The sequence below is a fragment of the Ambystoma mexicanum genome, chromosome 2p (assembly GCF_040938575.1).
Source record: "Ambystoma mexicanum isolate Mex_15411 chromosome 2p, UKY_AmexF1_1, whole genome shotgun sequence".
Lineage (NCBI taxonomy): Eukaryota > Metazoa > Chordata > Amphibia > Caudata > Ambystomatidae > Ambystoma > Ambystoma mexicanum.
Window position 1 is genome coordinate 1025459899 of NC_090923.1, and position 23547 is coordinate 1025483445.

At 45.1% G+C, this 23547-nt stretch overlaps 1 protein-coding gene across 3 annotated transcripts in view; it reads right to left on the minus strand.

Moving 5' to 3' along the window:
• The window catches only part of PACS1 (phosphofurin acidic cluster sorting protein 1), a 2791059-nt gene that overhangs the window by 95230 nt on the left and 2672282 nt on the right, over positions 1 to 23547 (minus strand). For all 3 annotated transcript variants that reach the window (XM_069644890.1, XM_069644889.1, XM_069644887.1), the window contains one exon: positions 2836 to 3065. In XM_069644890.1, coding sequence (XP_069500991.1) covers positions 2836 to 3065 — 230 coding nt within the window. The remainder of the gene's footprint in view (positions 1 to 2835; positions 3066 to 23547) is intronic.

A 23547-nucleotide genomic window follows, 5' to 3' on the forward strand; every position in this document is an offset into this window, starting at 1 on the left:
TGCGCCACCATGGCTAGGGGACAGGGCAAGCGGTATCCCACTGGGGGTGACCGCCCTCTGGGGACAACGAATGCGCAATGAAGGATAACACTCCACTTCTTTTTCCCGTATGTATGACATGTTTATTACTTACTTGCGAAGTGAGAAAGGACATTATGTACAGGGTCTCTTTAATGGGCGAAGGCTTGATTTCTCACCTGTATTTGTCGTCCCCTTCTTGTGCAAGTCAGCATAATCAAGATTATTTTTCTGTTCCAGGGAGGAACCTAAAGGTCAATGGACTAGCAAAAGGAGAAAGCCCACCCGCAGTAGAGCCAGAAATGCAGGCTCTCACAGAGCCGTGCAGAGGAGTGAAGTGCGAAGCCAATGCTGTGGTGGGTGGATCCCTGAGACAGCATAGAGAACATTGTAGCTTCATCAATGGTGGAACCTCAAGCCATACAGGGGCTGCTGAGGCAGGAAGCCCCACCACCATTGAAGGCAAGAGGTACCGGAGTCCTGGAGCATGGACACCAATGCTCCGAGCAGAATGAGACCACTTGGAGCGCTGCCACTGAAAGGGAAGCATACCCCAGGACAAGGTAACCGAAACCGAACAAGCAAAGGGACCAGAGAAGCCCGTAGCCTGTGAGGGGCTAATCGAGAGCATACCCCAGGACAGGGTGAACCAAACAAAACAAACAAACGAAGGAGCAAGAGAAGCCTGTAGCCCATGAGGGGCAGATTGAGGGCATAAACCAGGACGGGGTGAACAAAATCGACCAGGCAAAAGGGTCAGAGAAGCCTGTAGCACGTGAGGTACCAGCAACGAGTATACAGGGTAAACAAAGCACAGAGATGCCCAAAGCCCACAGAGGGCCAAAAAAAACAACAAACACCGGAAGGTGAAACAGACTAAAGAAGTCCAGTGTCTATCCGAGGATGTCAGGCACAAGATCACAGGAATTAATGTTCGTAGACTTGGGGGGATATAGAGTCTCTGTCATATAACTGCGTATCCCTGGAGAAGGGGAACAATCTGATGGTTGTATGAGGCATTGTTTTGAATACAGGAACTTTGAGAGACATTTTTCTTTTGAAAACATTCTTTGATTACGAGACACAAGGATCTCTCCAAATTCTGGCGTGAAGGTTGGAAACCAGCCACCACCATCGTCAATTATATGGCTGAAAAGAACATACCCTTCAAAGGGCATGTCGAGGACCCTATGTTTTACGTCAGGCCTGAAATCCGTACAACATAGCCACCACTATCGTCTCATTGCCACGCCATTTCCAATCTTTTTAAAACCTATCACGGCCAGGTATTGAAGTATGCCTCCATGCCTGCCTTCTCTGACCTACCACAGGTCTCACCAACATATTTGTACGGTTTGTCCCACATTTTGACAACCGCTGGACTCAAGGGACTACTCTTGAGGCCCTATAGAGAAAAGAAGACAAGCATGCAGAGAGAGATGATAACAGTGTCTCCTAACTACTCTCCACCTCCCAACCCACCATGCAATGCCATAGCAAAACAGAGTACTAGGGGCAATAAGAGAAGAGGCATATTGAAAATCCCAATATTGGTTCCCTTTTCTGCCTTAAAGATTCCAATAAGCCACGAGGAGAGAGTGAAGCAGGAGGAACCTATCTAAGGAGGTGATCCTGGCAGTGAACCCACACAGCAGACATCCCGATTTTACTGAGGACAGGCCTAATTCACATCCAGAAGGTCACACCCCAAAAAGCCCAAGTTTACATGCAGATTGGCTTAGCCCAAACTGGGAGACTACAAATCACCCACATATCCTACATACAGGTCAGAAGATCCTCCAGGCCTGGGCTTAGAACATGTGGAAAATAAAAGAGCACAGAAAACTCCCCCCAGTTAGTGAGTCAAGGAACCAGCGTATCCTGTGAAAAGAAGAAAAAAAGGAAAACACATGCCTTCTTTGTTGAAGCGAATACCATGAAGTCCTGAGGCGGGACCAATTGAAGAACTCTACTTAGTGTTGCAACCTAAAAAATACCTGGGGTGTGTGTTTATGTCTGAGGTTGCAACCATGTTTGGCCCAAGACATTGAAGGCAAAGGTGGTGAGCGTAAGAATCAGGGACAAGCCCCCAAAAAGACACCACCATCTAAAGTCTTTTCCAGTCAACATAAGCAAAACAAATCCATGAAAAAAGCAATGATGCAAAGGAGAAAAAAAAACAGATGCACCAATGCTTCTGTCCCTCCAAAGCAGAGCAAAGTACTGACAGATGAAGCACACACATTTGCAAGGCAGGTTGGAGGGTGGAGAGTGGTGAATGTGCATTGGCACCTTATCTATTCTCCAATAATGTCCCTGTTGGACAAATTACCCAGACGTACGGAGGAAAGTGGATGGGACACAGGAGTCTCTGTGGTTACACTGAAAGAGTTGCGTTTACCCCTAGTCAAGGACCTCCCTAGGCAGGAATTGGATGCATATTTAGAGCTATATGTAAGGTCCCAACGCTCTGATAACAGGGGGCGCTGTAAGCAGGATTGAGCTGCACGGGCCAAGCCATGGGTGGGTCATAGAGCTGGGATATCAGTAGGTGCAGAGCTCAAGAGTGAGTGACATTGGCATAGCTGTGTGGCCTGCAATGAAGTGAGAGAGGTTAGACTCATGTATAGTTTAGTGTGGGTCTTAGTCTTGGAATAACTGAGCACTATGGGACAGATTGAGGTGCAGTTTCAGAGCAGTGTGTGGGCCCCGGAGTTAAAGCAGCAGGGAGTACAGTAGGCTGGATTCTGGCTCATTGGGACTCTATGATCTAGCAGCAGGAGCTGCACGGCAGGGTTGATATGAATAGCTCTTTACCTTTCTTGTTCTTCTCTTTCGTAACAACAGTCATGGACATGGTTCCTGAAAGCTGGGATTCTCCAATATTTGGGAGTCGCGACACCTGCACAGATCGGAACGAGCTCTTGAGTGTGTTCTTGGAGCTGGCATCTCTCTTTTCTCCTTCTTTCTTCTTCTCCATGTTTTGTGCCAGCCAGTAATCAACCTGCAATCCTATGGCCTCTCCTCCATGAGGAGTAGATGCATTCCTAAACAAAATACATGACAAATATATTCACTTTCTACCGAAGAAGACAGTTAACCTTTATGTGACTTATACACTCACCATTCTCCTCCAATTTTTTGAGCAGATACACTCCTAAAATCAATGCTTACATTCACTTTTTCTTCCTGACTTGCTTTATTCAATTTTCGCACATTTTTCCAACAATACATATAACTCATGTAAATTAATAACGATTAAGTTACCATGTCCAGCGTCATTCTCTCTGCCTAGCTTCAAAATTCAGGGTCAATCAACAATCATGGTTCAAACTGGTGCTTGAGCTACAGAATTCCTGCGTTATGTCTCGGTGTCCGCCACCCGGCCACTCTTACCGTGGAGTTGCCTTGTGGCTACACAAATTGTTTCAAGATGAGGGGCTTGTAGTTGAAAGTGTATTTTGACAAAATGAAATGAATGGCTCCCAGATAACTGTGTTTCAGCTCGTTTCTCATTTTGGTAAACTGGAAATTTCCATAGCCCAGATTTGCCATACTTTCCGCCATCACACCGCAAATTGAGGAACTTCATGTCTCTTCCAGGCTTGTGCTATTGCCATTCTAGCAGCACTGAGGAGTTCAGAGCGACCACAGTTCCACTAATGCTGTAAGAGCTTTGAAAGTTCATGTTGCCAAGTACCACAACTAATGGATCTAGCAGGAGTTGTATTGATGTGATATCCCTGGACCCCGCCAGAACCTCTTTTCAATAGTATTGCGCGGAGGGACATGCACACCATGTTTCCGTCATACTTTCATTTGGCAGCCTCTCCACTATATTCACTTTCTATGGTACAATCATTTTTATTTCTTGACCTTTATACTCAGACACTCCTTTGTTAATTATCCAATTCTAAATGGGTACAACAAATCGAAGCACAGCCTCAAAAGACAAAACCAGGGGCACCAGCCTACACACATTCACTCAATCACCATGAAATACATAATTTTAAAGTCCCTTGGCTGACACACACTGAGCCACCCATGACCTTATGTTCCATCTCATCTACATACTCCTCCTGGACTTAATAAATAACCTATAGAGGAATTTAATATAATTGCAGCAACCACCACTCTGGCACATTCATGCAATATGTGCTTAGGACACTTTATGCCCCCCCCCACCCCCGTCCCCAAGGGATTAACTGTGCACATCAAAAGGACACCCACCATTCCCCCTCCTGCCCTCCCTAAAACTCAGCTGCCACATCATTCCTGCCCCAGCACATTCCAGAGACTACACAATGCACCTCATCCTCTCCAATTGTTTGACCCACACCCACTTGACTCATGGGCCCATCACACATTCCAATCTGAATTTCGTACACTTTCCAACCAGACAAGGGGAAAACACAAGGCTTAAGCTAAGCCTTCGAAGGTCACCAAAGGCTCATTCAAAAACGTTCCCTAGGGAGGAGCTCCAACTTGCCGTCACCCACAGGATGCAGACTTATATTATGCTGAGATACACAGCCACCTTAATTAACTTCACAGACATGCATCCACCAGAAATATCAAACATAAGCCTTTAGCACCACTCAGTAACACAATACTAAAATGAGGGCCATTTGCAAACTTAAAGGGCTGGGGGTGATTCACCTTGACACCTTCGAATCCCTCACACTTCAAAACAGCGGGTAAATCTCACAAACAAGGTATTTTTAAAAACGTTTACACCACCACTGCCTCAGCCATAAATGATTGGAAATATGTAAGTGTCCAATCCTCTATAGCCAAATCCACTCCAGGTTTTCAGGAAATCCTCCCAAAAAACATTTGAAGCAATTGAATTAAAATTAAAGTGTGTTAGCGGGTCAGAGGTTATCTCAAAAACCTAATGTGGTTGTGGCCCGAGTAGAGAGCCATGTTGTAATAAAATGCTAGAACCTATATCCGTCCGCCTCCCCCCCCGAAACCATCATCAGACATTAACCTTTATCTCATTGGAAGAAAAACAGTATGACCAGGAACAGTACTTAGACAAAAAACCTTGCTGACATATCAGCAGACACTGTGATTACAGGCAAACTGGAATGGCTGGCACACGCAACTTTTTATCTTCAGACAAATTTGAAGTTTTTTTGTCTGGTGCTATTCCTTAAAATCTTCGGCGTCAGGAGAAAAATATTATCAAATATAAGCTTTATTACATTGGTACAGCAAGCTCTCTAGAGCTTCTGTATTTTTGTCATCAAGCGCAATCAAGAATGTGTGTTATTACAGAATCAGAATAATGTACATGCATACAAAATATTGACTGTGTCCGCTGCTAGGTAGAAAACCCCTTCTTACCTAAGTTTTGACCCCCCTGAACATTTTGCTTCATTTTCTTGATGCCATAACTACCTTTCCCCAGTGTGTTTCATACAAATCTCACTGGATACAACTCTTACATGTATGTGGTCATTGCGGGACATCTTCTGGTTCCGAAATATGGTTGCTACCGATAAAAACCCCTCAACTAGAGTTCTTTGGTAAGTAACCTTAACTAGACAAGTGTACTGGTTATAGTTGGCAGTGTACTTTGAAACAGTGGCAGTGTGAGGGTTGGCTCACAAAGTCTTTCTTTCCATCTGCTCCAAAAATTGAGCCTCTTGTTTGGAAATCCAATAGCCAGGCAACTGTACTTTGGTGCCCTTGTGTGATAGGGCGCAGACTGGCAATGACCATGTGTTTTGCTTTTCGGACACGTGCAATGATCTCAGAACCACTTACCCTATTACACGGACCAAACATTCTTGGACTCAGAGGCAATAAACCACACTTAGACCAAAAATTAGAATATAGATGGCTCTTGTTAAGCCATTTATTCACACAAATAATAAACACAGTAACACCTCAAACACAGAATATAGTTGGTTATACATAAACACATAGAATGTACATCACCGTTAGTATAGTTGCAGAAGGAAACTTCATCTTGGCCACCACGATACTACCCAGTCCCAAGGCAGGTAGGCAGAGAGAACATACGTGCTAATGGGGTCTGGAGCGGAGCGTCCTTCCTCTCAGCAAGACTTCATCACCCAGGGTTCTAGTTCTCTGATTTTCCATTAGGAATATCTCACCTCTTATGGGGAAAAAAATCCAAGCCCCTTCATGGTTACCAAACTGCCTCCGGCCGAAGGACAGACAGCAAGCATGGGGAGGAAAGAGTGGAAAAATCCAGTTAGAAGTGGAAAAACCAGCTTCTCTCCCACGCTCTCGTTTCCAGCACCCCTTATCACTGCACCTGCATGGCTCAGACTCCCTTCCTGGCTCATCCTTCAGCGGACAATACAACAACTATCTTCCCCAGTAAACTCATCCGCTTCATAATATGACCTTGCAACCGCTGCAGAATTCACATCTGCTTACTGAACCCACAGAAACAAAACAGACTTTCATTGCAGTAATGGAAGTGAATGTCCAAAATGGCTGAGCACCGGCCCCATGTTTTAGCTAATTTTCGCACACGCACTACACTCCACCCCTTCAAAAATTCAAACAAAAATGTAACACAATGCATCTGGAATCCATGAAAATACCTGATCACTCCAGCTCTCGCCCTGATCTTGCACAACTTGAGCAATGAGGTCTTTCAACCCACCAATATTTATTTAATTCTTTATTTCTACAGTGCACCTAACCCTCAGCTATCTGAGCGCATATGTTTCTCAATAGAACGGGAACGGTCATCTAAATCAAAACAGCACATTCCTTCCACTGCATAGCAGCCCAAGTTGTGCTTCAAAAACAAATAATCAATCGCAGCCCTGTTCTGCAAAATAGCCCCTCTAAAATGTTTGTTATCTAACAACAGCTTTGTTAAGGCTTGATAAGTCTCATTAAGCCCTTTAACCACCAAGCAGGCCAGTTTGATCAAGGATTTATAGCCCGAGCAGCTAAACCCTAAATACCAATAAAAGAAAGGTGAGTGCCAATACTTCAGCTTCAGATAACAAGTGCACATTGGAATCACAATCAGGCGCTAAAGTAGTATAATGAATAGATCGCGCAGACCGGTGAACAGCAGGCTGCAAAGCAATCATCATTAAGCTGAGGCGTGTCAGAGCCAAGGACCGGCAGAAATGTTAGCAGGAATATAAGAATATGTGAAGTTGCCACAGGAGAATAACCAGCCTGTGGAAGTTTCACATGGCTTAAATGACTGGTAGTCAAAATAGTAAAATTACACAACATCGTATTAGAAATATCTACCCACGCCTTCACAGATCATGAACACAGGTCGTTTTCAAAATCAGTACTCCTGCGATCATCATTCAAGTCAAGTTGGCGACATTTGACAATATGCTGAGGCTCACACGTCATAACATAGCAAACACCAGCAGCATCAATGTCGTAGGTGACAATATGCGTCATGTTCCTCCATTTACGATCGGTGTCAGGGCAGAATTTGCAGAACTCATACACAGAAAAAGAGTCCCTGGGATCCGAATCCTGTACGAGTGAATCATCATGCAGTACTCCGAAAATGTGCCGTAACACAGGGGCCGGTGTTGGTACTGCCACAAGACATGTTGAAATCAAGTTTGCAGCATTATGTGCATCCGCCAAGCAGACAAACAAGTTACTTACCCCTGGTAATGCTCTTTCGACTGGATGTTCCTCCAACGTATTCCTCATCTTTGACATGTAGTGTTTCCAGTTTAGGCTGTTTCAAAAGGTATTCGGCAGAGGGTGCCCTGTGTCGATGGCATCTAGTCGATGTCCCTCAAAGGCCTCCGTCGAGGGGGACGTCATCGGATGTTATAAGTAGCATGCACGGCGCCCGTTGCCTCAGTTCTGTTTTTCCCTCCTCGTGTAGCAGAGATGCCCATAAAGCGGGCCTGACCGTACTCAGCCTTGTTGGAACGAAAGCTGCAATAGCATGGGAAATTCTACTGAGGGGTAGGTTGGGAGGGCAATAAGGAATATGTTGGGGGAACATCCAGTCGAAGGAACGTTACCAGGGGTAAGTAACTTGTTCTTCGAATGGATTGTGTCCTCCAGCGTATTCCTCATCTTTGACAGACTCCCAAAGCAGTATCCACGATTGGAGGAGGGTGAAGAATTTTAGATATTTATTTCAAAGGGCAGAGTAAAGTACTGCCTTACCAAAAGTAACATCCTGAGCATGGGCAGTATCGAGGGAATAATGCTTAGTCAATGTGTGTACTGATGACCATGTTGCAGCATCACAGATGTTTTTAATAGGGACACTCCATTGGAGGGCTGTCGAAATGGCCATTCCTCTGGTGGAATGAGCATGCTAGCCCTCAGGAGGGTCCTTGCCCGCCAATCTATAGCATTCAGAAATAGTGAGGATGATCCACCTAGACAAGGTCTGTTTAGAAACAGCCTGGCCTAGCCTGTGTCCCGTATACCTCACAAAGAGCTGGTCGTCCACTCTCATTTTGGACATTCTGGAAATTTAAAAGCTTAAAGCACTCTTAGGGTCCAACCTATGGAGCCTTTCTTCTTCCTTGGTAGGATGCAGAGGAGGATAGAAGTTTGGTAGCACAGTTTTCAGACTTAAATGAAAGTTTGAAACTACCTTAGGTAGGAGCGAGGGCCTTGCCCTCAACACCAGCCTGTCCTTATGGAATATAGTAAAGGGTGGCTTGGAAGAAAGTGCCTGCAACTCGCTCACTCTACGTGCAGATCTAACAGCAACCATTAGTATAGTCTTAAAGGTCAACAGCCTCCATGGACATAAGTGGAATGGTTCAAATGGAGCACCCATCAGAAACTTTAAGACCAAATTAAGGTCCCAAACCGGAACCTGAAAAGGCAATGGCGGGAACACATTCGGGAACCCCTTTAGAAACTAAGTAACCAGTGGGATCTTGAAATAAGAGCATTCCTCGGATGAGCGCTTAATGATAGAGAGCGCTGCCAGGTAACCTTTAATGGTTCCCATTTGAAGACCCTTGTGGGCTAAGGAAAACAAAAAGGATAGACCATCCCGGATCGAAACACTGAAAAGGATTAACATTCTTGTCTCTGCACCAGTCGCAAAATGTATTCCAAAGGCAACTGTACAGAGACTTAGTTGATGGCCGCCTGGCCGAAAGCAACATCTCCATCATGTCATCCGGGAGGTCCCAATCCTTATAGCTCAACCTTTCAGAAACCACGCGTGAAGGTTGAGAGTTCTGAGCTCTGGATTGGATGGAGAAACCAACTTTCCTCTTGCGAGAGAAGATCCTCCCTTTGTGGAAGACGTATCAGAGGACAGATCGACATGTCTAGAAGGTCCGGGTACCACGGTCTCCTGGCCCAATTCGGAACAATGAGGATCATGTGGGTGTTGAACCGTCTTAACCGCTTGAGAACTTGAGAAATGACGGGGACTGGAGGAAACACATACAGCAGGGGAAATTCCCAATCCACCACAAACCTGTTTCCTAGAGCTCCTCTCGGGTGAAATTCCCTTCAGCAGTAACGCTCGCACTCCGGGTTGGCACTGATCGCGAACAGACCCACTTCAGGGGTTTTCCAAAGGCCGAAGATCTCTTGAAGGACTTCCTGAGCTAGATCCCACTCGTGGTAGACTGCACTCTGCCTGCTCAGAGCATCCACGACGTGTTCTCCTCTCCAGCCAGGTGAACTGGCACCAGGGAGATTCCTTCTTGAATTGCCCAGTACCAGAGCCGCATTGAATCTCTGCACATTGGTAGTGACCCTACGCCTCCTCTCATTTTGAGGTAATGCATGGCCACTGTGTTGTCCGTCATTATCAGGACATTCTTCCCCCGTACAGATGGCAGAAAAGCTTTCAGAGCTAGTCTGACTGCTCTCAGCTCCAAAAGATTGATGTGCAGTTTGGACTCCGATGGAGACCAACAACCACTGACTGTCAGATCATTGGCATGAGCTCCCCAGCTTGTGAGTGAGGCATCCGTCACTACAGTTATCTCCGGCCATGGTTGCCAAAACTGTTCTCCCTTCAGTAGATTTTCCTTGCAGGCCCACCACCGAAGATCCTGTGAGACTCGGACCACAATGTGAAGGAGATCCGACAACTTCCCTGAGAATTGGGTTCATTGTGTTCTGAGAGCCCATTGAAGGGATCTCATTCTCAGACGTGCTTCTGGCACCAGAAAAATGCAGGATGCCATGAGGCTGAGCAACCTCAAGAAATCGAAGGCTGGAAGACTCTGGGTACTCCAGAATTTCTTTACCATCTGTAGAATGTCTCGAGCCCTCACCTTGGGCGACGAGCACTTTCCCAAGGTTGTGTCTAATACAGCCTCAGTGTACTGGAGCTGTTGGGAATGTGTCGTATGGGATTTCTTGAAATTGAGGGAGAAGCCCGATCTGTGAAGGTTTTTTTTATTGTTATTTTGCAACCATAAACAACTTGTATACAGAACAAGGGGTATGGGAGAGAACAGAACAATGAGACCCACAACGCATATCATTCCCTCCACACCCATCACTGAGTTGCCACATCTTTCTCGACTTACTTTTTGGCGGATTTTTGGACCAAGCCTATGCCACTGACGGTCTTGCTGTCCGATTTCTTTCGGCTAGGATGCAGCCTATTGCGTCCCAGCGCAATCATTGAGGTACCACAATTTTCCTCCACCCCTGCGTAGTGACCTGGGTCTCACAATCACTCTAGTATGCCCCTCCACTGAGGATCCTGCGACCATGTCCGTTAAAAGTGCCATTACTCCCCCAAAATCCAGGTGCCGTTCTATCCAGTTGCTCCCCGAGGCTCCCCATCTTTTCCCCATACCGATGTAGGTGAAGGACCCTCCCCCTTCCCACCCTGCCTAGCTATCTTTTTTACTCACCCACCCGTGCTTACGGCCCTATGTGCATTAAGGCGGCCTCAGATCTTGTGTATTTGCTAGCTCATTCAGCAGCTGGCCCCAGTTCATCACCAACGCATTTTCCCCTTCTGGTTCTCTATGTTGGTTCTCCGCCAAACCCCATTGCCGGACCTCTTGCATCCACAGGCGCAGCGACGGACCGGATCCCTTCTTCCAATCCAACACAATCCGCCTCTTAGCCAGTATGAAGAGGAACCTTGCAATTTTATTATAGGCTTTATACGTCCTTGCTCCCGGCAAAAGTCCTAACAGACACCTCACAGGAGCATTCATATTTGCCCCCGAGTAAGCCATTCACTCTGCGTACCACCTCCCCCCAGTATTTCGCTACCACTGCGCAACTCCAGACCATGTGCCAGAATCTAGCATGATCCTCTCTGCATCACCTGCAAGCATGTGGTACACCTTATGATCTATTGCATGTAGCCTTTTCGGTGTCAGATACACTCTGTGCAAATAATAGAATTGGGTGAGCTGGAACTGCACATTCCTAGAAACTTTCCTGACCTCCTCCCACATTCGGGCCCACTGCTCTTCCGGGATCAATGCCCCTGAGTCCCTTTCCCATTTGTCCTTAAATTGCTAATTCCCCCATCTCCCCCGACTTCCTGTAGCACTCTGTACACTTGTGATACTCTACCCATGCCTTTGCTTAGTCCCAATATCATCTGGATGACTATGTGCTCCTCCGGCTCTTCCGGAATGCTGCCCCATAGTTTCGCCATTCGTTTGACCACCCTGGCGTATGTGAGAAAGTGACCTTTCGCTATTCGATACGTTTGCCTCCATTCCTCAAACTTCTGCAGCCGACCATCTCTGAATAGATCCCCCACTGTAGTGCACCCTCTGTCCATTAGCACCTTGGAGGTCCACGCTGAGCAGCGCCGCCCTGATGGTGGAGTCGAACTCAATTGGTAATCATCTGATGTATGGTTGTGCCATCTGCTTCTTCTTCAGTGATTTAGCCCACACCTCCCTAAACGCCTTAAAGACCACTGTATCCCCTCTACCCCCTATGGGCCCCCACAATAACTCTACATAACTCTACTCCCTGCGTCATCGGCTGCATCTCCCTCAATAGGCCTGACAGTTCCCCTTCTGGTCCAGTCCGCCACAGCGCCGTCGACTGCAACTGCGCCGCTATAAAGTAGAACTCAAAATCGGGCATATTGAGTCCCCCTTCCCCTCTCGTGCGGCGCAATGTCCGCATGGCTACTCTGATCCGCCCAGTGTTCCACAATAGTCCCCCCAGCATTTTGTGCAGCGTCCAAAAAAATACCTTCTTCACCATGTACGGGATAATTGTGAAATAATATAGAAGACGTGGGAGGACCACAATTTTACATAGAGCAACTCTACCCATTAGAGATACTGGTAACTTCTTCAAAAATGTCACCTCTTCCCCTATCCGTGAGAGAGCCCTTCTGGTGTTACGGATGGATGAATGTCTCCTCTACCTCATGGTAAGTTTGAATCCCCAGGTACTTAAAGGATTCTCATTCCCAGCAAAGTTCCCCGCCCAAGATCACTTCCCGCCCCCTCCTGTCCATCAGGCCCGCCAATGGGAAAATCAGTGATTTGTCTTTGTTCACCTGAAACCCTGACAGTTTGCGGACCTTTCCTAGTACCTCCAGGATCACCAGGATGTTTTCTACTGGGTTATCCACAAAGAGCAGCACGTCGGTTGCGTAAAGAGAGATACTATGCGTCACCCCCCTTGCCTGGATGCCGGTTTCTACAAGGTATGACTGAAAGTATCTTGCCAGTGGTTCCAATGCTAGCGCGAATATAATAGGTGAGACCGGGCATCCCTGGCGTGTACCTCTTTCCAAACACCACCTTTGTGAGACCCATCCCCCTGTTTTAACCTTGGCCGTAGGAGAGTTATACATCATCCTCAGCCACTTCATCACCACTTTGGCCAAGCCACATGCCTTTAGCACCGTGAATAGCCATAGCCATGCCAAAGAATCAAACGCTTTGACCGTGTCAATTGCCACCAGGGCTAGTTCCCTGCGCAAGTGTTTGACCAAGTCCATGACGTGGTGAACTCTGCATAGGTTGAACCCGGTGTCCTGAACCCCTACAAACCCACATTGATCCTGGTGAATCAGCGCTGGGGACACTTTCGCCAGCCTATTTGCCATCACCTTCCCCAGTATTGTCGTACCTATGTTTAACAAAGAAATAGCACCGCTTCTCTCATTGATTCCGGGAGCAATCTCTTCTGTAGTGCGTCGTCGTAGAATCGCTTCAGCTGAGGGACTAAGACATCTGCAAAAGTCTTATAAAACTGAACCGGGAGACCATTGCTACCCGGCGCTTTGTTGCCCTGCATCAATTTAATTGCCCCCAGAATCTCACCCTCCTCTATGGGCATGTTCAGACCATCCCTTTCCTCCCCGCCCATTCTGGGCATTTTAACCAACTCCAATAAGTCTAGGGCTTCCTGATCCACGTACATCCTTTCTGACAGGCATAAATGCTCATATCTCTGGAAAACCCCATGTATCTCCTGTTACGAAGAAAACAGCAGTTTTTTTTTTTATTTGTGTTTGGTTCATTTACAAAAAAAGATTGTAGAACCTTTACAAAACAAATTGCAAAAGAAATATAAGACCATAAAATATTTGCATATACATCATACAAATTTACAGCATAATCTAAAACAAATTTACAGACTAAGAATTTTAAGAAATTTAAGAGAAGAGGATATCTTGTCAAACATTTTGTTTCCTCTTAATACTTAAAATTTAAGCAACTCTTTTTCAATATATTTACACAAGCTAACTAATTCAAATATCAAAGGTTTATGCGTGCCTAGCATCATACCTGCCCAAAGAAATTGCATACAATCCTCAAAGTCAATATTCACAAATTTTGAGAGCCGGTTGGTCCTCATTACTTTAAAATGTGGACATTCAAGAATAAGATGTTTCATAGATTCAATCGGCTCTTTACAAAGAGGGAATCGACATTTAATTACCTTTGGCTCACCGTGATTTGACCAATTAGCAGTTCTCTCTCTAGTATGGTATAGATTCAATCTATACCGAATATACGCTTGACGCGTATGGTTACATGGAAATCGAACTACATGGTCAAAGCGGGGTGTGTGTTGTTTAAGAAAGGCACCGTACTCTTTTTGTACATTTTGTATGTTGATATGCTTTCTATTGTACACCTCCAAACCTGTTCAAAGAGCTTCTTTTTAGCAAACGCAGAGCGCTGGTAAACATCGTCTATCGATACATAAAGAATTCAAAATGCTTTGCATGCTCAAATGATATTTCTTAAAGGAAGCAGAGGAGGAAGAGTTCAGCAATCCATTCAAATCAACGTACAAAGAGTTTTCCGAAGGAAAGCACATCTTTGCATAACCAGATAGTTGCCACCATTTCCAGCGTGAAGATAATGCAACCAGGCCAAACTCATGACGTAACACTGCATTGGGTATGCACATTGGGAGGTGCATAGCAGATTTTAACAGTGGTCCCTGCGTAGAATCCAGGATTGCGGCAATGTCACTTAGGCACATATCAGTAGAATAGAGAATGACAGTTTCTAAAGTCAGAAATTCTAACATCAGTGTTAATGAAAATTTACAATATTGTCAGTAGGTCATTTTAAGTTGGGATAGTAAAGGGTGAGATTTATTTTTAATTAGATCCGTCCAGTATTTGATCGAATTTTGAGCGGTTAAATTATAACCCAAATATATCGCACTAGGGGAGCAGTAGATTTTAGTTTGCATAATCTCCCATTGATATCCTTTACTATTTTGCTTGTTACCAAATTCTAGAATAACTGTCTTTGCAGGGTTTCGGGTAAGGTTGTGTGCAATTGCAAATTCCTGAAAGAGCACTAGCTTGGTTTGCAGCCCAGCCGGCGTGGGATCGAAGACTATGATGTCATCTGCAAATGCGATCCATTTCAGCCTTAGGGAGCCAATTTTCACAGAAAATAAGTTGCTATGGTCCCATTGCTTATCAAGGTCAGATATATACAGATTGAAAAAAGTTGCCGCTAGGTTGCAGCCTTGCTTGAGGCCAATAAACGTGCTAATGGGCTCAGTTGTTCTACCGTCTGCAGAAATGTTTATTTTGTATGCGGTGTTTGTATGTACTTTAATAAACCAGTAAAGTAGTGCTAACGGAATTCCCATCAACCTCAGTTTATGCCATAAGAGGTTTCATACCACATTGTCAAACGCTGATGTCATGTCTATCATGGCCATATATAAGGATTGTGAGTTCTTTCCCTTTGTGTCTGCAATAAGATGGGACATGACAGCAGAGTTCAACGAGGTACTCATACCTTTTCTAAAACCTGTTTGGAATCTCGAATAAAGACAATTTTCTTGAATTAACTTTTCGAGGTCATTTAAGAGAAGAATAGCAAACAGTTTCGCATCCGTATCTATCAAGGAGATTGGTCTATAGTTTTGTGGTAGAGAAGGATCGCCCTTTTTGAATAATGGAACAATATTAGCTGCGGTCCAAGGGGGGGAATTTGACCAGTGTTGATAATGAAGTCAAATTTAGTTTTTAAAATTTCTACCCAAAACTCAGGGTCCACTTTATAGAGGCAGGGTGGGAGACCGTCCAGGCCTGCTGATTTAGAATATGAAATGTTTGATATTGCCCATTTAATATCGTTCTGGGTCCATTTCAATTGGGCGATCTTGCTATAGCACAGCTGTACATTTGGGAGGGACTCAAATCTCACTGGAATGCGAAATTTAGTCGTTATATAATCGCACCATACTTTATCAGATATGCAACAGGGTGAAATTAATGGAGTTCCTTTATCATCCTTTTTCATCATGCGCCATATTGTTCTTGTGTCATGCAAAGAGATCGCTCTAATGAGGTCACAGTTCAATCTATTGTATTTGAGTATACGTGCGTGTTTTAAGTTTCTCTTAAATTACTTCAAAATTTGCGACCGCATAAATCGACATTGCTGCACTTCAAGCCCAGATGTTTTCAGTTGTCTGAGTGCCTTATTTTTCGCGCGTTTAAGGATCTTACAATTAAGATCGAACGGGTGGGGGTGCATACTCCCAATGTATCTTTTACTAAAGGTGAATAGGGCATTGTCTATCACCTCAGTATAACAATTTGTGATTGGGGTTTGAGATTCATTATTGGGAAGTTGATGTAAGTTTATCTGATTTGATACATGGTTAACAAATTGATGACACAATCCTTGATTCCATCTAATGGAAATTTATGGACGATTGATCTCAGCTAGTGCTAAAGCTGCTACAATATCTAATTGCCTGCATTCCCATTTCAGATTACATACAATGCATGTGTGGTCGCTGGTTAGAATGCAACTGCATTGTGAGGATGAAATGAGAGTGTACAGAGCTCGACTGACAAAGATAAAATCGATTGTCGATGATTTGGATCCACGGTATCATGTAATTTGAGATTCTACGTCATTGTTTGTTACCATGTCCATATCCCAATTTTCCAATAACTCTCTAAATTGCGCACCCCTACCTCGTGACAAATGTGACGATTTAAGTGGTCCACATTCACTCGAGTTCCTACAGTCACAACTGAAGTCGCCTCCAATAATAACTTCTAATGGTTGATATTTCCTGGATATGATCCCTAAGCATTCATCTAATTCATCTAACATTGCTTCAATCGAGAATCTAACAGGGTTCCAATATAGGCAAATGATCAGAATAGGCGTGGTCTTTTTAGGCAAGTTATTCCATGCAAGTACACCCAACAGATTTGCAGATTCCCATACCCATTCTGATTGGAGGTTCACCGAGTTATTAATAGCTATTGCAAGGACACCACTAGGTCATCCTAAGAGAGGCTTCCCTGCAATCTTACAGTAAGTGGTGAACCCTGGTATGGTAAATGCAGTCAATTTCATTGTCTCCTGTAATATTAATATCGTTGGCTGTTCATCAGTTGATAACGATGCGTGCCATCCCGTAAAGTTGGCCAGGCCACAAGTATTCCAAGAAAGAACTTTGAGCAGACCCTGTTCTGTTTGCTACGCGGAACTAGGTGGCATTTTAGTTTCTAAGAAAGCAGTGACCATTGGTTCCAGCCAAGGCATACCTTTTGTTATCGCTACATGCGATAACAGTGCATGTAAATCTCCATCAACACTACCGACACTTTGTTGGGCATCAGTACCACTTAATGCTTTCGTAGGAACGACAGGTTCAATATATGCTAAGAAGTCGTTGGCTGATGATTCTAATTCAAAAGTGTGTTAACTTAAACCTTGATTTTTGAGCTCATCACGATGGAACCACAGAAACTTCATATAGATTCGGAGCTCACATAACATACTGCTCTACAATTATCAGTCTGGGCTATAGAAACTCTAAGGATATCTTCAGATTTAACCATTCTTAATTGAGGAATGCGCGAGAAAAGCGACAATATAAAAGATCGATTAATGCGCTTCCCTGCTGTCGAAACCCTATTACCTTCAAACCCAACCAGATAAAGTTGATTAATATCCTCAGGCAGATTCTCAGATTTTTTTTTCCTCAACCCGAAGAGGGGGGGAGACAACTCCTTTCACCATTTGGGATCCTAGTGTTGGTACTGCCTTATTTTCATTTTCTACATTTAAGTCATTGGTATATAAGAGCTTTCTGAGAATTTCTAGTTTCTCATGGTGAGATTTCGAGAGGGTTTTTTGTTCAGAACATAAAGGAAGCAATGGTTCCACGTTGGAAATCACCTTCGTGAGTGTTTCAGTACTAGACATACCCTTTTCCAATGGTTTTCCAAGGATTCCTCGAGGAGCTTGATAGGGATTCTCAAAATCTTTCGAGTTGATCTCCTGAATGGTTCTACTCAGAGCTGGACCATGTATGGAAATACGAGTAGGAGCGAAGATAGATATAGGATCTTTTTTACCAGGAATACTATTCCTTTTCATTAAATTAAGTTGTTCGTTTGCCACATCAGTCTAAAACCAGATCGTCTTGTCCTTGCCAGAGATGAATCCTGCAAAATTAGGTTTGCATTGCATGCAATCATTATCTAGTGTTAAAACTTTACCCTTCCCGTTGATCTTATTTGAAAACTTGAATTTGTTACACTCATTTTTTTCTATAGGTTTCCCTGAACTACATGGGAGCTCAGAGCAAGCTACACTGTAGGGTTTTTTCAATTCCGGATAAGGATTCGTGTTGGTTTTTACCTTGTTAATGTCCAGGGGTTGCTCAAGTATGGCATCTTTTCTAGTAGTACAGCTTCTACCTAAACTCGGAAAATATCTGGTCAAGTTCGATTTTGACTGTAAGAGGGATGGCTCATCAGTCACTTTGACCACCGTTTCAGGTTCTAGAGGTTCCGAATTAGACGAAGCGTTTATGATCAGCGCATCAACCAAGGGAGGCTTAATTGGTGACGTTTTCACGGGAATCCTAGCTTTTTTAAAGTGAATTTCAGACCCTTTATTTTTGGTTTGAGGTTGAATTTTAATAATAGGTGTCGATATTAATGCCTCCTGACTCTCCTTGGAGAGTTGCTGTAGATCAATGCTTTCGTCATCAGATATTACTATGACCATTTCTTGTTCAAGAATTTGTGAGGATTCAGCTCTCAATGATGTCGTATTAGTCTTGCTCCCCTCTATGTCAGATTTTTTGGCCGTAGATTCCTTTTTCCTCTTTGGATTTCTTTTCATTGCCCTTTGGTGCACCCTTTTTGCACGACGAGACATAAAAAAGAAGTCTTTTTCGGAATTAAGAATTTCACGGTCCTTCCGCTGTTGTTCATCAAGCACCTCCACCAGGGTTGAGGGACTATCCAGACAATCAACAGAGGGAACCAGCTTGCTCAGTTGAGATAAAATGGTAGAATTCATTAGTTCTATAGTGACTTTGAGTTCTTTTAATTCAGCCGTGCAATTACATGGCAAAAAAGTATTACATATACTTGGAGATGGTAAAGTATAAATACTTGCCTCATCGCCGACTTGAGTCGCTTTTTCACATTGCACCAGGGCAGATTGAGGGGTTTTACTATTTATAGCTCGTAAAGTGTCTGTAGCAATGATAAATCCCTCTATCTTTTCCATTTTAGATCCCAATTGATGCAGGGTGCCCTTTATCTCTTTTAGTACTAAATGAGTCAAATCATGTCCTTTATCCAGTAAGTCAAGAATTTTTATGATTACTGGGAAGGTACATGGAGATCGGAGTACTTTCTCACCTGAATCAATAGGGCCATCCAAAGGATCAAGTTGGAAAGGCCAAATTGAGACATCTGCACAATCCGATATGTATGACGAGTGTGGAGGAGGTAGTTCGTGGTTAATGTCCTGCAAACTATCGCTGCCAGGTTCACTTACCAAGCCTTGATTATCGAGTGACTGCAACAGAGTCTTTTGGACCTTTTTCGATGGGCCATAAAGCAAGGGAGTCAATGTACCTATGGCACGAGACACATCAAGGGCAACCATATTTTTTAGGATATGGTCATGTTGGTCACTGATAGATGGATTCAATAAGGGTACCTGGGGACCACTTCTGTAAAGATTGTTTGTAGTCATATTTAGAGTCTTGTTCATGTTTATATCATCATGGGAGGTTGTGGAACAAAAAGTTGGAGATTAACTAATTCCGTTATTATGTGTCGCAGCCTCGCATGATGACAAGGTAGAGCTAGCATTGCCTGCGGCAACAGTACCTGAAATCATTGCTTCTAAAGCAACAGGATATGATGCGCGGCCATGGCAAACTAGTGAATCAATATTAGAAGAAGTAATTGCCATAGTGGTTAAATCATTGCATTTACTCCTTAAGCCTGCTGCCATAGTGTTACGCTCACCTGGCTCCCACAGGGGCGTCGGTCGAACCCGGACAGCTCGGTCTCCACCCACGTGATGCATAGTGCAGCGATGACTGACTGGATCGGCCCTCCTAATCTTGTCTGCTTAACCCGTAGAAATATTCTCCTTATATTCTTGAAAGATGAGCTCTCCATCCTGCGTGGATTTGCAGAGGCGCGTCGATTCCAGTTACTTCACTGGTTTGAAGGCTCGGGAGAGTTCCGGAGAGTAGTGACTCTGAGGTTCCTGGTGAGGACCAGTAAGTATTAAGTTCATAGAGTTCAATAGGTCCGATGTTCACTCTTGTTACCCCCTTCCTTTCTCGTCTTGCAGCTGGCTCGTGAAAAGATGCTCTTGTGGCAGCTGGTGGCGCTCAGGTAAGAGTCTGTATTACCCGGCGCTGTCCGATAAATGTTGCACGAGGAAAACGTGTTGTTTTATCTCTCTTTACAGATGCGGCACGTGAAAATATGGAGAGTCACAAAAGGATGCCTCCGGTGGTAAATCAGGTAAGTCTATGGTGGTAAGAATTATATTTGTTGGTTCCCTCGGCTCACCTTGTGGTTTTCTTTTGTCTCCTAGGTGCCGAAGTTCGGCGAAGAAATGATGGAGGCAGCGCCGACCCAAAGGATGCTGTGAAGACTGGTGAGTATGGCGGGGCGCTGCAGCTGAAGGTGTGGCGCGTGCAGAAATGATGTTCTTTACAGGTCCAGAGACCAGATGGATCCAGAATCAGGTGTGGAATAGAAATAAGTTAGTTTTCTAACCTTGTCCCTTTCTTTCCTCTTTGTTTTAGGAGCTCCGGATTCGAGGCGGGCGTGGCAGAAGATTGGATGCAGGCTGCAGGCACGGCGAGTGTTACGCTGCTGGATGCAGAGTAACGCAAAGCGTATGTTGCTGGTCGGGTGTGGTTTAAATAGCTTCAAAAGTAGTACCAGGTAAGAAGTCCCTAGAACCACACCAAAGTAAAAAATAGTCCCTGTAGAAAAATAGTCCCTTTCAGGCTTCATGTTGGATTGGAGTCATTTGCAGCATGGTCTGCCTGAGGTAAGTAATGACTATGAGCCAGGCGCCTGAGGCGCCAGGACTGATTCCTACTATGAGCCTGGCGCCTAAGGCACCAGGACTGAACCCAGATAGCCCCTAGCCGGGGCTGCTGAGGTTTTACTAAATGTCTAGATGCCTGCTCTCGGGGCTGATGGGCTTGGTCCGGATGCCTGGGGGTAGGCATCATGACACATAGCTATTATAAACAATTCTCAACGTGGTTTCTAAGAAAGTTAACCCAGATGGAATTAATAGGTATAAGTAACTAGCGAACAGTCAGATTAACACTGACTGTTTTTTCTAAGTTAGTTAGTTGAAAACACGCTTTATAAACGTAAATGCGCCGCTGTGACAAAACTAGAAAAACCACAATACGAAATGACAGCGGAAGGGGAACACACCTAACGATTTACTTTATATACCTTTCTTTAAATTCATCTAACCAAACCACAGGTCAAACACAAACCTTGTATCAAGATCCACGTTAGATTGCCACGCACTATCATAACATCACAAAACAGCAAACAGCCACCAGTACTTCTATGTACTTCCGTGTGCGCGCGAGTGCGCTACAGACGTTGCATTTGAATGTAAAAAGGGGGCGGAGCCCAAGGCGGGCTTTAGGCTGCTGGCCCAATCGAGTGGTAGGCTGAAAACAAGTGAGGAGAAGAGATGTTAATGAGTGGCACTAAACGTGAATACTCTAGAAGAGCGCTAAACGTGATCATTCAATATAGCGCTAAACGTAATTTCTCATTTCCAGTGTTCACATCGTTCAATATTTACTTTTAAATTAAGGGTCAGGCAGCGTCCGTGTGCCCCTTAAAGACGTCCGCTTCAGGGCAGATTCGCCAAAAAACATAGCAAGTCTTTTCCAATCTCGGGCAGGCAAATCCAATAGTCCAGCGAAGCCCCAGACGAGTCGCCTGCACCAGCCAACAGTACTTCAATGTACTTCCGTGTGCGCGTGCGCGTGCGCTACACATGTTGCATTTGAATGTAAAAAGGGGCGGAGCCCAAGGCGGGCTTTAGGCTGCTCGCCCAATCGAGTGGTAGGTTTCAAATTAAGGGTCAGGCAGCGTCCGTGTGCTCCTTAAAGACGTCCGCTTCAGGGCAGATTCGCCGAACAACAAAGCAAGTCTTTACCAATCTCGGGCAGGCAAATCCAATAGTCCAGCGAAGCCCCAGACGAGTCGCCTACACCAGCCAACAGTACTTCTATGTACTTACGTGACAGCAGTCCTCCCTTTGGATCCTTTCGATCCTGTATTTGTGTGATCGCCTCCCCTGGTGATTCCCAATTAATCAGCCAAGCCAAAAGCCGCCATGCCTTATCGCCTTCCCCGTGGAGTTTGGCCGTATATAGTCCCTTATCGAGCTGCTCCAGTCAGTTTAGGGCTCCCCTATGCAAGCTGAGTTTCTCTGCTAGCGCTTCCCCCACCTGTTGACCCCCTTCCTGATCCACCTCCAGCTGCCATATTTCACCCTCCAGGCGCCCGATACTGCTGTCCAGTGACCTCTGAACGCCCACCGTCCGAGACATGCATACCCCCCTCATGGTCACCTTAAATTAGTCCCATTGTATACCCACATCTTCCACTATCCACGGCTTGTTCGGGAGAACGCCCTCTGATCAGCCAATCGTCCAGATAGGGTTAGACATGAATCCCCCTCTCCTGAGATGCCCCGCCACCACCACCATCAGTTTGGTGAAAACCCTTGGGGCGGAGGTCAACCCAAACGGCACAACTCGAAACTGATAATGCGAGCCGCCAACCGCGAACCTCAAGTATTTCCAGTGCTTCAGATGGATTGGCACATGAAAAAAAGCATCCTGAAGGTCCAATGACACCAACCAATCCTGAAGTTGGAGGGCCTGAAGAATCTGAGAAAAAGTGACCATCTTGAACTTGTCCTTCCTGAGGAACTTGTTCAAGTATCTCAAGTCCAAGATGGGTCTCAGTACCCCGTCCTTTCTGGGAATCAAAAAATATGGGGAATACCAACCCTTGTTCCTCTCCGCTACAGGCACAGGTTCTATAGCGCCTTTCTCTAGCAGGGTCAATATTTCCTACACAAGGAGCGGATCCGGTAGCCTCAAAGAGTGATTCCCCGGTGAATTGTTCTGAGGCATCGTAATAAAAGGAAGGCAGTAACCGTGGGCTATTGTTTCCAGAGCCCAAGCAACTGAAGTAATGTCGTGCCATTCTTCTAGATGCTGAGACAGCCTGCCCACTACTGGTAAGCTATGACACAATGCCTCAGAGCGGTTTTGAAGCAGCAGCTGCAGGGGCCGATGGTAAAGAGGCTGCTGCTTGAACTGGCTTGGCACATCTGCCTCATCCACCACGAGGAAACCTACATTGGCCTCTTTGACTGGCCATTTCTTTCGCCCTTCCAAATGTGGAGTAGTAGCAAAAAGATCTACCCCTCCACTGCTGTCCACTAGGATGAAAAATCTGAGGTTGCCCATCCATCCATGCGTTATTGTCCCTTTTAGGAGGGATGGTAGGGTACGCTGCCTGTTTCGAGGTGGCCGTGGCTGCCTGGACCACCAGGCTCTCGGGAGTGGGGTGAGTGGACAGGTAGCTGGGGTCGCTACTGGAGGGGCAGTATTTTCTTTGTTCACCGCAGGATTAGTCTCTGGGGTCTAGCAATTCCTGGTCACCTTTTTTGCAGAGCTACATGGAATGGTAAAAAAGGATCTGTAGGGAAACCTTGTCCAAAATGTCAGTAAGATCACCCTGACCATAATGCACAGGAGGTCTAG